Source organism: Thalassophryne amazonica, chromosome 1 (genome assembly GCF_902500255.1).
Source record: "Thalassophryne amazonica chromosome 1, fThaAma1.1, whole genome shotgun sequence".
Lineage (NCBI taxonomy): Eukaryota > Metazoa > Chordata > Actinopteri > Batrachoidiformes > Batrachoididae > Thalassophryne > Thalassophryne amazonica.
Genome location: NC_047103.1, coordinates 23,052,741 through 23,067,640, shown reverse-complemented (window position 1 = coordinate 23,067,640; position 14,900 = coordinate 23,052,741). Strand labels below are relative to the sequence as shown.

The following is a 14,900-nucleotide window of genomic DNA, read 5'->3' as shown; positions in this document are numbered from 1 at the left end:
TCCTTTAAAGTCCACCACCAGCTTCTTCATCTTGGATATGTTGAGTCCGCACCACTCCACAAACCTGTCCACCACACTCCTTTACTCAGCCTCCTGGTCACTGCCAATGCAGCCCACAATGGCAGAGTCATCCGAAAACTTCTGCAAGTGGCAGGACTATGACCGGAACCTGAAGTCTGAGGTACAGAGTCTGAACAGGAAGGGAGACAGGACCATCCCCTGTGGTGCCCCGTGCTGCTCTTGATGGTGTCGGATGTAATTTCCCGAAGACTCACATTCTATGGGCGGCCTGTGAGGTAGTTGGTAATTCAGGCCACCAGTGGAGCCTCCACCTTCATGTCCAGTAGCTTACTGCTGACCAAGTCAGGGCAGATGGTGTTGAACGCACGGGAGAAGTCAAAGAACATGACTCTCACAATGTCGTCTGCCTCCTCCAGGTGAGAATAAGCTCTGTGCAGCATGAAGATGATGGCATCCTCCACTCCTCTGTTGGGCTAGTACGCAAACTGCATGGGGGTCCAGCGATGATTTGAAGACTGTACGTAGGTGTGTCAGGATGAGCCTCTCCAGTGACTTAATTACATGTAATGTTGGGGCCATGGGTCTGTAGTCATTAAGTCTGTTTGGGTTCTTCTTCTTGGGCACAGGAACCAGACATGAGGTTTCCACCACTCAGGAACAACCATTTGGCTCAGGCTCAATTTGAAGATGTGCTAGAAAATCCCACACAACTGGATAGCACATCCCTTCAGCACTCTGAGGGTGAGGCCGTCAGGACCCGCAGCATTTCCCGGACACAGGTGACTAAATACCCGCGTGGATATAGTGGAGCACTTGTTGTAGTGCGCCTCGGTGGCGTTGATGAATGAGTTCATAATTCTCATGGCCGTGGAAGAAATGCTGGTGTTAGGATGGACCTGTTTAAGCACCTTGTACATGTAGATGGCGTAACTCTCCTTCCTGCTCCTCTTTCTCTTCTTACCTCCCTTACCAGCGGTCTTAGTCTCTGCCTTCTTGGGCCTCAAGTTCACTGGTTCAGGCATGTTCCTGATCCTTTCAGCAATATTTAGACGAAACAAATGATATTTCAGAGATTTTTTTTTTCAGAGATTTATACACACTGCATGCAAATGAAACTGTGAGACTCCCTGTGTGTGATTGGTGAATGGCATTAGGGGTGGAAACACTGCTGTTGGGCTCATTTTCATGAGAACCTTTGTCCAGAGCACAGTCGCCAAGCAGTATCTGTACACACACACACACTGATGCACACAAACATCCTAAATGCTCTTTTTTCCACAGACTCTACAGACAGTGAAGCGGCTTAACCATCAGAGCTGTACAGGGTCCTTCCCTGCCCCTTCAGGGTGTACACCACATTCATAGTGGTCAGTCTTCTCTTGGCGTGGTTAGTGTAGGTGACAACATCACGTGTCATGTTCTCCAGGAACACCTTCAGCACACTGTGAGTCTCCTCATAGATAAGATCGGAGAGCCACTTGACGCCACCACAGCGAGCCAGACGGCGGATAGTGGGGTTGGTGATTGCCTGGATGTTATCACGAAGAACTTTATGGTGCCGCTTGTTGCCTCTATTTCTGCTCATACTTCTTACACTCATTGTATCCAACGTTAAAGTAAAACACAACTACTTTAAAATAAAATTGCTCAGTCATCCCTCTGCTGCTGTATACACCATTTGTAAAATTTAATTTGTTTTCATTTTAGTCTGTGTATTGGCTCTCAAAATATTCAAACATCTTTTTCCTTTTGAGACAATGGGACTGCCAGTCTGCACCAAAGACAGGTGCAGCTTTAGCTGTAAACACTGCATAGCCACTGCTGACCGAGTGCTCGGAGGGAGCACTAATCAACATAAAGATGGGTGTACATATACCGAGTGCAGCTGTTGTCAGCTTTGACACTGGAAGTGTTCCAGTGACTGTGTGCACATAGCTTGGCACAGTCCTGTTGAAGTCCAGAATCCTCAGATAAAGTTAGTGTGGTCACTGGGCCGTGAAAAGCAGAGCAGGGAGGCCCTATGCTGAAAGCTTTGTCTGAAGCAGGCTGGTAACTTCCAATCTACAGAGATACTTCAAACAAAAAGGACTGAGACAGGGACTCTAACTCACTTGGCTGCCACAGTCAGAGTGCAGTTAAATTTTGCAGATGGCATAGGAGCCCTGCGTAGGTGACGGCGCTGTTCAGGATTCTGGTGAGTTCTGTCAGCTCATCTTTTCTATTTATGGGACTTTGGAAGTTTGATATCTGCTTGTTTGTCAGGTGTTGAAAGACGTTGGCATTTTAAAAGTTTGTCCTTGATTTGTCTATGAATATGGCAGAGTAGAGTTTTAGGAGGAGCAGAGAGAACATGCTTTGTTGTGTTAATGCTTTTGATAAATAATAAAGTGGAAGATTTAAAGCCTAAAATCCTTGTTTTGGCTAATGTTAAATGTTGGTCAGTGGTTATATTTTAAAATATGCCCCTACGGAACTCAGTGTTACAAGTCATCAGCGTACTAAATTTGGTGTATTGTAGCTTTGTAGAAGAAGTCCACACTGATGCACGATTGTCTTTATACACAGTGTAGTATGTATGGGTGTCCTGCTTAAAATAGACAGTCTTGTGTTGTATGTGCAGAATTTAAAATGTGTTCATGAAGTAATGCAATTCAACTTGTTTTTGTCTAATCAAAATCAATTGGACACTGTAGTCTCGTTTGAGGGTGATCTCAGATCGTCACATCTCAGAAGCTAAGCAGGGCGGGATCTGGTTAGTACTTGGATGGGAGACCTCTTTGGAACACCAGCGGCTGTGTGTGTTTCTCCAGGTGAAACTGGAGTTGCGTCAGGAAGGGCATCCGGCGTAAAACTTGTGCCAGTTACCAATGCGGCTCTGACTATATTCGCTGTGGTGACCCCGAACAAAACAGCTTCCGACGAATGAACAACAACAGTCTCGTTTGAGGGTGGGTGATAAAGGGGTTAAATGAAAGGGTGTACAGTGGTGGGCACAGCTAACCAAATAATAACCGTTAATCTGCTAACTGGAAAGGTATCTTTTATAAAGCAAAACCTATAACCCCCCCCAAAATTTTGCAGAAGTTACAGATAAAAGCTAAATCAATCAATTCAATCAATTTTTTTATATAGCGCCAAATCACAACAAACAGTTGCCCCAAGGCGCTTTATATTGTAAGGCAAGGCCATACAATAATTATGTAAAACCCCAACGGTCAAAACGACCCCCTGTGAGCAAGCACTTGGCTACAGTGGGAAGGAAAAACTCCCTTTTAACAGGAAGAAACCTCCAGCAGAACCAGGCTCAGGGAGGGGCAGTCTTCTGCTGGGACTGGTTGGTGCTGAGGGAGAGAACCAGGAAAAAGACATGCTGTGGAGGGGAGCAGAGATCGATCACTAATGATTAAATGCAGAGTGGTGCATACAGAGCAAAAAGAGAAAGAAACAGTGCATCATGGGAACCCCCCAGCAGTCTACGTCTATAGCAGCATAACTAAGGGATGGTTCAGGGTCACCTGATCCAGCCCTAACTATAAGCTTTAGCAAAAAGGAAAGTTTTAAGCCTAATCTTAAAAGTAGAGAAGGTGTCTGTCTCCCTGATCTGAATTGGGAGCTGGTTCCACAGGAGAGGAGCCTGAAAGCTGAAGGCTCTGCCTCCCATTCTACTCTTACAAACCCTAGGAACTACAAGTAAGCCTGCAGTCTGAGAGCGAAGCACTCTATTGGGGTGATATGGTACTACGAGGTCCCTAAGATAAGATGGGACCTGATTATTCAAAACCTTATAAGTAAGAAGAAGAATTTTAAATTCTATTCTAGAATTAACAGGAAGCCAATGAAGAGAGGCCAATATGGGTGAGATATGCTCTCTCCTTCTAGTCCCCGTCAGTACTCTAGCTGCAGCATTTTGAATTAACTGAAGGCTTTTTAGGGAACTTTTAGGACAACCTGATAATAATGAATTACAATAGTCCAGCCTAGAGGAAATAAATGCATGAATTAGTTTTTCAGCATCACTCTGAGACAAGACCTTTCTGATTTTAGAGATATTGCGTAAATGCAAAAAAGCAGTCCTACATATTTGTTTAATATGCACTTTGAATGACATATCCTGATCAAAAATGACTCCAAGATTTCTCACAGTATTACTAGAGGTCAGGGTAATGCCATCCAGAGTAAGGATCTGGTTAGACACCATGTTTGTAAGATTTGTGGGGCCAAGTATAATAACTTCAGTTTTATCTGAGTTTAAAAGCAGGAAATTAGAGGTCATCCATGTCTTTATGTCTGTAAGACAATCCTGCAGTTTAGCTAATTGGTGTGTGTCCTCTGGCTTCATGGATAGATAAAGCTGGGTATCATCTGCGTAACAATGAAAATTTAAGCAATACCGTCTAATAATACTGCCTAAGGGAAGCATGTATAAAGTGAATAAAATTGGTCCTAGCACAGAACCTTGTGGAACTCCATAATTAACTTTAGTCTGTGAAGAAGATTCCCCATTTACATGAACAAATTGTAATCTATTAGACAAATTAGACAAATATGATTCAAACCACCGCAGCGCAGTGCCTTTAATACCTATGGCATGCTCTAATCTCTGTAATAAAATTTTATGGTCAACAGTATCAAAAGCAGCACTGAGGTCTAACAGAACAAGCACAGAGATGAGTCCACTGTCCGAGGCCATAAGAAGATCATTTGTAACCTTCACTAATGCTGTTTCTGTACTATGATGAATTCTAAAACCTGACTGAAACTCTTCAAATAGACCATTCCTCTGCAGATGATCAGTTAGCTGTTTTACAACTACCCTTTCAAGAATTTTTGAGAGAAAAGGAAGGTTGGAGATTGGCCTATAATTAGCTAAGAAAGCTGGGTCAAGTGATGGCTTTTTAAGTAATGGTTTAATTACTGCCACCTTAAAAGCCTGTGGTACATAGCCAACTAACAAAGATAGATTGATCATATTTAAGATCGAAGCATTAAATAATGGTAGGGCTTCCTTGAGCAGCCTGGTAGGAATGGGGTCTAATAAACATGTTGATGGTTTGGATGAAGTAACTAATGAAACTAACTCAGACAGAACAATCGGAGAGAAAGAGTCTAACCAAATACCGGCATCACTGAAAGCAGCCAAAGATAACGATACGTCTTTGGGATGGTTATGAGTAATTTTTTCTCTAATAGTTAAAATTTTGTTAGCAAAGAAAGTCATGAAGTCATTACTAGTTAAAGTTAATGGAATACTCAGCTCAATAGAGCTCTGATTCTTTGTCAGCCTGGCTACAGTGCTGAAAAGAAACCTGGGGTTGTTCTTATTTTCTTCAATTAGTGATGAGTAGAAAGATGTCCTAGCTTTACGGAGGGCTTTTTTATAGAGCAACAGACTCTTTTTCCAGGCTAAGTGAAGATCTTCTAAATTAGTGAGACGCCATTTCCTCTCCAACTTACGGGTTATCTGCTTTAAGCTACGAGTTTGTGAGTTATACCACGGAGTCAGGCACTTCTGATTTAAAGCTCTCTTTTTTAGAGGAGCTACAGCATCCAAAGTTGTCTTCAATGAGGATGTAAAACTATTGACGAGATACTCTATCTCATTTACAGAGTTAGGTAGCTACTCTGCACTGTGTTGGTATATGGCATTAGAGAACATAAAGAAGGAATCATATCCTTAAACCTAGTTACAGCGCTTTCTGAAAGACTTCTAGTGTAATGAAACTTATTCCCCACTGCTGGGTAGTCCATCAGAGTAAATGTAAATGTTATTAAGAAATGATCAGACAGAAGGGAGTTTTCAGGGAATACTGTTAAGTCTTCTATTTCCATACCATAAGTCAGAACAAGATCTAAGATATGATTAAAGTGGTGGGTGGACTCATTTACTTTTTGAGCAAAGCCAATAGAGTCTAATAATAGATTAAATGCAGTGTTGAGGCTGTCATTCTCAGCATCTGTGTGGATGTTAAAATCGCCCACTATAATTATCTTATCTGAGCTAAGCACTAAGTCAGACAAAAGGTCTGAAAATTCACAGAGAAACTCACAGTAACGACCAGGTGGACGATAGATAATAACAAATAAAACTGGTTTTTGGGACTTCCAATTTGGATGGACAAGACTAAGAGTCAAGCTTTCAAATGAATTAAAGCTCTGTCTGGGTTTTTGATTAATTAATAAGCTGGAATGGAAGATTGCTGCTAATCCTCCGCCCCGGCCCGTGCTACGAGCATTCTGACAGTTAGTGTGACTCGGGGGTGTTGACTCATTTAAACTAACATATTCATCCTGCTGTAACCAGGTTTCTGTAAGGCAGAATAAATCAATATGTTGATCAATTATTATATCATTTACCAACAGGGACTTAGAAGAGAGAGACCTAATGTTTAATAGACCACATTTAACTGTTTTAGTCTGTGGTGCAGTTGCAGGTGCTATATTATTTTTTTCTTTTTGAATTTTTATGCTTAAATAGATTTTTGCTGGTTATTGGTAGTCTGGGAGCAGGCACCGTCTCTACGGGGATGGGGTAATGAGGGGATGGCAGGGGGAGAGAAGCTGCAGAGAGGTGTGTAAGACTACAACTCTGCTTCCTGGTCCCAACCCTGGATAGTCACGGTTTGGAGGATTTAAGAAAATTGGCCAGATTTCTAGAAATGAGAGCTGCTCCATCCAAAGTGGGATGGATGCCGTCTCTCCTAACAAGACCAGGTTTTCCCCAGAAGCTTTGCCAATTATCTATGAAGCCCACCTCATTTTTTGGACACCACTCAGACAGCCAGCAATTCAAGGAGAACATGCGGCTAAACATGTCACTCCCGGTCCGATTGGGGAGGGGCCCAGAGAAAACTACAGAGTCCGACATTGTTTTTGCAAAGTAATGCAATTCAACTTGTTTTTGTCTAATCAAAATCAATTGGACACTGTAGTCTCGTTTGAGGGTGATCTCAGATCGTCACATCTCAGAAGCTAAGCAGGGCGGGATCTGGTTAGTACTTGGATGGGAGACCTCTTTGGAACACCAGCGGCTGTGTGTGTTTCTCCAGGTGAAACTGGAGTTGCGTCAGGAAGGGCATCCGGCGTAAAACTTGTGCCAGTTACCAATGCGGCTCTGACTATATTCGCTGTGGTGACCCCGAACAAAACAGCTTCCGACGAATGAACAACAACAGTCTCGTTTGAGGGTGGGTGATAAAGGGGTTAAATGAAAGGGTGTACAGTGGTGGGCACAGCTAACCAAATAATAACCGTTAATCTGCTAACTGGAAAGGTATCTTTTATAAAGCAAAACCTATAACCCCCCCCAAAATTTTGCAGAAGTTACAGATAAAAGCTAAATCAATCAATTCAATCAATTTTTTTATATAGCGCCAAATCACAACAAACAGTTGCCCCAAGGCGCTTTATATTGTAAGGCAAGGCCATACAATAATTATGTAAAACCCCAACGGTCAAAACGACCCCCTGTGAGCAAGCACTTGGCTACAGTGGGAAGGAAAAACTCCCTTTTAACAGGAAGAAACCTCCAGCAGAACCAGGCTCAGGGAGGGGCAGTCTTCTGCTGGGACTGGTTGGTGCTGAGGGAGAGAACCAGGAAAAAGACATGCTGTGGAGGGGAGCAGAGATCGATCACTAATGATTAAATGCAGAGTGGTGCATACAGAGCAAAAAGAGAAAGAAACAGTGCATCATGGGAACCCCCCAGCAGTCTACGTCTATAGCAGCATAACTAAGGGATGGTTCAGGGTCACCTGATCCAGCCCTAACTATAAGCTTTAGCAAAAAGGAAAGTTTAAGCCTAAACTTAAAAGTAGAGAAGGTGTCTGTCTCCCTGATCTGAATTGGGAGCTGGTTCCACAGGAGAGGAGCCTGAAAGCTGAAGGCTCTGCCTCCCATTCTACTCTTACAAACCCTAGGAACTACAAGTAAGCCTGCAGTCTGAGAGCGAAGCACTCTATTGGGGTGATATGGTACTACGAGGTCCCTAAGATAAGATGGGACCTGATTATTCAAAACCTTATAAGTAAGAAGAAGAATTTTAAATTCTATTCTAGAATTAACAGGAAGCCAATGAAGAGAGGCCAATATGGGTGAGATATGCTCTCTCCTTCTAGTCCCCGTCAGTACTCTAGCTGCAGCATTTTGAATTAACTGAAGGCTTTTTAGGGAACTTTTAGGACAACCTGATAATAATGAATTACAATAGTCCAGCCTAGAGGAAATAAATGCATGAATTAGTTTTTCAGCATCACTCTGAGACAAGACCTTTCTGATTTTAGAGATATTGCGTAAATGCAAAAAAGCAGTCCTACATATTTGTTTAATATGCACTTTGAATGACATATCCTGATCAAAAATGACTCCAAGATTTCTCACAGTATTACTAGAGGTCAGGGTAATGCCATCCAGAGTAAGGATCTGGTTAGACACCATGTTTGTAAGATTTGTGGGGCCAAGTATAATAACTTCAGTTTTATCTGAGTTTAAAAGCAGGAAATTAGAGGTCATCCATGTCTTTATGTCTGTAAGACAATCCTGCAGTTTAGCTAATTGGTGTGTGTCCTCTGGCTTCATGGATAGATAAAGCTGGGTATCATCTGCGTAACAATGAAAATTTAAGCAATACCGTCTAATAATACTGCCTAAGGGAAGCATGTATAAAGTGAATAAAATTGGTCCTAGCACAGAACCTTGTGGAACTCCATAATTAACTTTAGTCTGTGAAGAAGATTCCCCATTTACATGAACAAATTGTAATCTATTAGACAAATTAGACAAATATGATTCAAACCACCGCAGCGCAGTGCCTTTAATACCTATGGCATGCTCTAATCTCTGTAATAAAATTTTATGGTCAACAGTATCAAAAGCAGCACTGAGGTCTAACAGAACAAGCACAGAGATGAGTCCACTGTCCGAGGCCATAAGAAGATCATTTGTAACCTTCACTAATGCTGTTTCTGTACTATGATGAATTCTAAAACCTGACTGAAACTCTTCAAATAGACCATTCCTCTGCAGATGATCAGTTAGCTGTTTTACAACTACCCTTTCAAGAATTTTTGAGAGAAAAGGAAGGTTGGAGATTGGCCTATAATTAGCTAAGAAAGCTGGGTCAAGTGATGGCTTTTTAAGTAATGGTTTAATTACTGCCACCTTAAAAGCCTGTGGTACATAGCCAACTAACAAAGATAGATTGATCATATTTAAGATCGAAGCATTAAATAATGGTAGGGCTTCCTTGAGCAGCCTGGTAGGAATGGGGTCTAATAAACATGTTGATGGTTTGGATGAAGTAACTAATGAAACTAACTCAGACAGAACAATCGGAGAGAAAGAGTCTAACCAAATACCGGCATCACTGAAAGCAGCCAAAGATAACGATACGTCTTTGGGATGGTTATGAGTAATTTTTTCTCTAATAGTTAAAATTTTGTTAGCAAAGAAAGTCATGAAGTCATTACTAGTTAAAGTTAATGGAATACTCAGCTCAATAGAGCTCTGATTCTTTGTCAGCCTGGCTACAGTGCTGAAAAGAAACCTGGGGTTGTTCTTATTTTCTTCAATTAGTGATGAGTAGAAAGATGTCCTAGCTTTACGGAGGGCTTTTTTTATAGAGCAACAGACTCTTTTTCCAGGCTAAGTGAAGATCTTCTAAATTAGTGAGACGCCATTTCCTCTCCAACTTACGGGTTATCTGCTTTAAGCTACGAGTTTGTGAGTTATACCACGGAGTCAGGCACTTCTGATTTAAAGCTCTCTTTTTTAGAGGAGCTACAGCATCCAAAGTTGTCTTCAATGAGGATGTAAAACTATTGACGAGATACTCTATCTCATTTACAGAGTTAGGTAGCTACTCTGCACTGTGTTGGTATATGGCATTAGAGAACATAAAGAAGGAATCATATCCTTAAACCTAGTTACAGCGCTTTCTGAAAGACTTCTAGTGTAATGAAACTTATTCCCCACTGCTGGGTAGTCCATCAGAGTAAATGTAAATGTTATTAAGAAATGATCAGACAGAAGGGAGTTTTCAGGGAATACTGTTAAGTCTTCTATTTCCATACCATAAGTCAGAACAAGATCTAAGATATGATTAAAGTGGTGGGTGGACTCATTTACTTTTTGAGCAAAGCCAATAGAGTCTAATAATAGATTAAATGCAGTGTTGAGGCTGTCATTCTCAGCATCTGTGTGGATGTTAAAATCGCCCACTATAATTATCTTATCTGAGCTAAGCACTAAGTCAGACAAAAGGTCTGAAAATTCACAGAGAAACTCACAGTAACGACCAGGTGGACGATAGATAATAACAAATAAAACTGGTTTTTGGGACTTCCAATTTGGATGGACAAGACTAAGAGTCAAGCTTTCAAATGAATTAAAGCTCTGTCTGGGTTTTTGATTAATTAATAAGCTGGAATGGAAGATTGCTGCTAATCCTCCGCCCCGGCCCGTGCTACGAGCATTCTGACAGTTAGTGTGACTCGGGGGTGTTGACTCATTTAAACTAACATATTCATCCTGCTGTAACCAGGTTTCTGTAAGGCAGAATAAATCAATATGTTGATCAATTATTATATCATTTACCAACAGGGACTTAGAAGAGAGAGACCTAATGTTTAATAGACCACATTTAACTGTTTTAGTCTGTGGTGCAGTTGCAGGTGCTATATTATTTTTTTCTTTTTGAATTTTTATGCTTAAATAGATTTTTGCTGGTTATTGGTAGTCTGGGAGCAGGCACCGTCTCTACGGGGATGGGGTAATGAGGGGATGGCAGGGGGAGAGAAGCTGCAGAGAGGTGTGTAAGACTACAACTCTGCTTCCTGGTCCCAACCCTGGATAGTCACGGTTTGGAGGATTTAAGAAAATTGGCCAGATTTCTAGAAATGAGAGCTGCTCCATCCAAAGTGGGATGGATGCCGTCTCTCCTAACAAGACCAGGTTTTCCCCAGAAGCTTTGCCAATTATCTATGAAGCCCACCTCATTTTTTGGACACCACTCAGACAGCCAGCAATTCAAGGAGAACATGCGGCTAAACATGTCACTCCCGGTCCGATTGGGGAGGGGCCCAGAGAAAACTACAGAGTCCGACATTGTTTTTGCAAAGTTACACACCGATTTAATGTTAATTTTAGTGACCTCCGATTGGCGTAACCGGGTGTCATTACTGCCGACGTGAATTACAATCTTACCAAATTTACGCTTAGCCTTAGCCAGCAGTTTCAAATTTCCTTCAATGTCGCCTGCTCTGGCCCCCGGAAGACAATTGACTATGGTTGCTGGTGTCGCTAACTTCACATTTCGCAAAACAGAGTCACCAATAACCAGAGTTTGATCCTCGGCGGGTGTGTCGTCGAGTGGGGAAAAACGGTTAGAGATGTGAACGGGTTGGCGGTGTACACGGGGCTTCTGTTTAGGGCTACGCTTCCACCTCACAGTCACCCAATCAGCCTGCTTTCCCGGCTGCTCGGGATCTGCCAGGGGGTAACTAACGGCAGCTAAGCTACCTTGGTCTGCACAGACTACAGGGGCCTGGCTAGCTGTAGAATTTTCCACGGTGCGGAGCCGAGTCTCCAATTTGCCCAGCCTGGCTTCCAAAGCTACGAATAAGCTACACTTATTACAAGTACCGTTACTGCTAAAGGAGGCCGAGGAATAACTAAACATTTCACACCCAGAGCAGAAAAGTGCGGGAGAGACAGGAGAAGCCGCCATGCTAAATCGGCTAAGAGCTAGTAGCTATGCTAAGCTAGCGGATTCCTAAAAACATGCAAAGTGAATAATGTGTAAATAATTTAGAGATGATTCAGCAGGAGTAGTGCTTTAGTTAAGGCACGTAAAGATTACACTGGGAAACAAATCGTAATCTAGATAACTAGATCAATCTAACTGCACAGATTAAACAGCTAACAGATACAGAAAAACACCGCTGTGCTCCGGAACAGGAAGTGATACAATACCGCAGTGAGAGCCAACCACCAGTAGAGGCAAGCTGACACAACAACGACCCAGTGCTTCTGTGTCAGATCAGCCTTCTCTCAGTAAGAGACACCTGGTGACCGAGGAGGAAGGAGAATAAAGACAATTTCTCTTTACACCATACTGACTTGCCGGCATATTACCCAAGTCATCTACAGACATACAGTTTTAACCTATGTTTAAAATTTTAACCATACTAATTCTGGACAGGTTATTTAAATTAACGACACATCTGGCTTTTTATGAAGTGAAAATATCAGCTATATGTTTTAGTTTTAAAGTAATGCACTAATTGTGAAGATTTTAGTGTTTTGGACACCCATGCTGCAGTGCATTATGGGTAAAGTTTCACGACAGGAGAAATGCATTGAGACGCTCTGATCAGGCTACTGCACACGGACAACAGCATTAAACTCTTTGTATATTGTGCCTAAAACTCTTGTGAATATATTCTCTGGGTTTATAGACGTTGTTATTGTTTGTTTTATGTAAACATTTCAGAAGTTGCTCAGGCTGTTTCTTGATTATTTTCAATGGGAATAATCACAGAGCTGCGATCGCTTCCTGTTTGCTCTTTAATGTCCTGCTTATTGTCCTTTGCAAAACTGTTTGTCCTCTTTGTTCCGGAGTAATATATATATATATATATATATATATATATATATATATATATATATATATATAAGATGTCTGAAATTCGGTTTGCATTTATTAAATTGCACACAGATTAAATGTAGCAGACATGGACTATTTGAAATATTTGTTTGAGCAAGTTTTCGCGGTCTCTACTGCCATTTACTGGCCAGTAGATGGTAGATATCCCATAATCCTTTGCTTGCCAGAGAGTCGTTGCAGTCTACAGCACAGAGAATCCACATGACGACAATTGTAAATGAACATTATACAACCAAAATGTAAATTTTTATGCTTTCCATCACATTAATAAGAGGTTGCATGCTCGAGACCCTGAAAACTTGCAACAGTGCATTTCTCCTGTCATGAAACTTTACCCATAATGCACTGCATCATGTCCAAAACACTAAAACCTTCAAGATTAGTGCATTAATTTAAAACTAAAACATATAGCTGATATTTTCACTTTATAAAACACCAGGCGTGTCATTAATTTAAATAACTTGTCCAGAATTAGTTTGATTAAAATTTTAACCATAAGTTAAAACTGGATGCCTGCAGATGACTTGGTTGATATGCTGGCAAGTCAGTATGGTGTAAAGAGAAATGATCTTTTTTCTCTTGCATTATCTTCTTTAACCAGCTGTCCGTCTGCTACAAAACATTTGGCAGGCATGTACTAAAACATAACTGTTAAGCTTTATTCACGATGGTTGCAAAAATATGTTAGCGATCTTAATTATTGGAACTAAATTTATCGGAAGCTAATTGGTCTGCTGATGGTTTTCAAAGTTATCTGAAAAGCTAATCAGATAATGAAAACATTAGCTTCCATAATTAATGGTTAGCGGATTGCCGGAACTGTGCCCACCACTGAGGGTGTATAAAACAAAAATTGTGCTTCCAGATAAAGCCCCATGATCATTATTCAAAATAAATTTTGCTAAAACCTACAGACACAACCTCTCCTGTTTGCCTGGTCTTCCCTTCTCCACTGGGAACCGATTTAAAAACTGCACTTTAAGCAACTGCTTCTGTGACTGCAGCTGAAAACAAAACCGTACACAGTCTTTCTGTGTGAAGTGATGCTGTGTTTGTGTTGCGCATTGATAGGCTGTCCCCGGAAGTAGTCAAATCCCGCGATATTGCACAGGGGTTCAAACGAGAGACTGTGCTGCCCTATTGGTACCCTTTAAAAAAATTGAGTGTAAATCATGACTTTTCCAGCTAGTTTTCTTATTTACATGAGTCATTTAGGAAAATGCATATCTGTGTGGAGTAGGTAATTGTCACAAACTGAGTGGAATTTGTGAAGGAAGACGCCAAGACAGCAGTGGCAACTCTGGAGTTATAGGCTGCTGGAGAAACCATGCATAGTGTGAATTCTATTTCTGTCTATTGCATGACCAGATATAAAGATGATGTGAAATTTCAGCTACAGTTTGCAAAATGGCATATGGGTGACTTGAGCCTAGGTTTGATAATTTTCTTGTGAATAAACCTTTATATACTGTATTTGTTTTGTGGTAGAATAAAAATGGTGACATACTGCTTGTTAGTCATAGTTAAGAATAAACTATGATTTGTTATTGCATCACAGCTCTTTATTATAATTCTGTTATCGGAACATTGTTGGGATGGAGGAAAAGCCCCAGTATTTGAAGCAGGTGACAATTATAGCTGCTTGTGGCTTTGCCCCCCCGCAAGACATGCATGTGACTGCTGTGAGCTCATGTCCATCAGAAATCATACATGGATTTATTTTTGTCACTTTGGAGGATGTTGTACTGATTTTGTGAAAAATTGCCCTAGTCTTTGCTATAACCTCTATGTACTAAAACCCATTCTCTAAAAACTACAGTAAGTATAGTTGATGAAGAAGTAGCTATGAGGCGTGTTGTAATTATGATGGGTGTCTCCCTGGGGTATTGGTCAGAACACACAATAACACTCTTTAATCTCCAAATGAGATGTTGGCACAATATGACTGTAAAAACAGATTTTTGTCACCCAGAGATGGTAAATGCAAGTTTACCCCTCCAGACGTTCATCTTGGGGCTGCAGTATATTTTAGCTCAAGAGACTCTTAATCTGGTGTGGAATTCGGTTCATGAGTACTTCCCAGTATGATAAGCAACTTGTTTGATCATGGGACTGTTCTTTGTTCGGGCAAAACACATTTAATCTTGCTGCTTAAAATAAATAAGTAAATTGGCCTGTATTAATTTGACTCTTCTCTTATTTGTTGTTGCCAAAAATG

The 14,900-nt window shown here is 41.2% G+C and overlaps 2 protein-coding genes across 2 annotated transcripts in view; one reads left to right on the top strand and one right to left on the bottom strand.

Annotated features, from left to right (window-relative positions):
- Positions 1–14,900, top strand: part of slc4a2b (solute carrier family 4 member 2b) — a 133,788-nt gene that overhangs the window by 31,017 nt on the left and 87,871 nt on the right. The gene's annotated exons all lie outside the window — the stretch shown is intronic.
- LOC117523701 (histone H2B-like) lies at positions 714–1,043 on the bottom strand. The gene has a single exon (XM_034188693.1). The coding sequence runs from the start codon at positions 1,041–1,043 to the stop codon at positions 714–716; it is 330 nt and encodes a 109-aa protein (XP_034044584.1).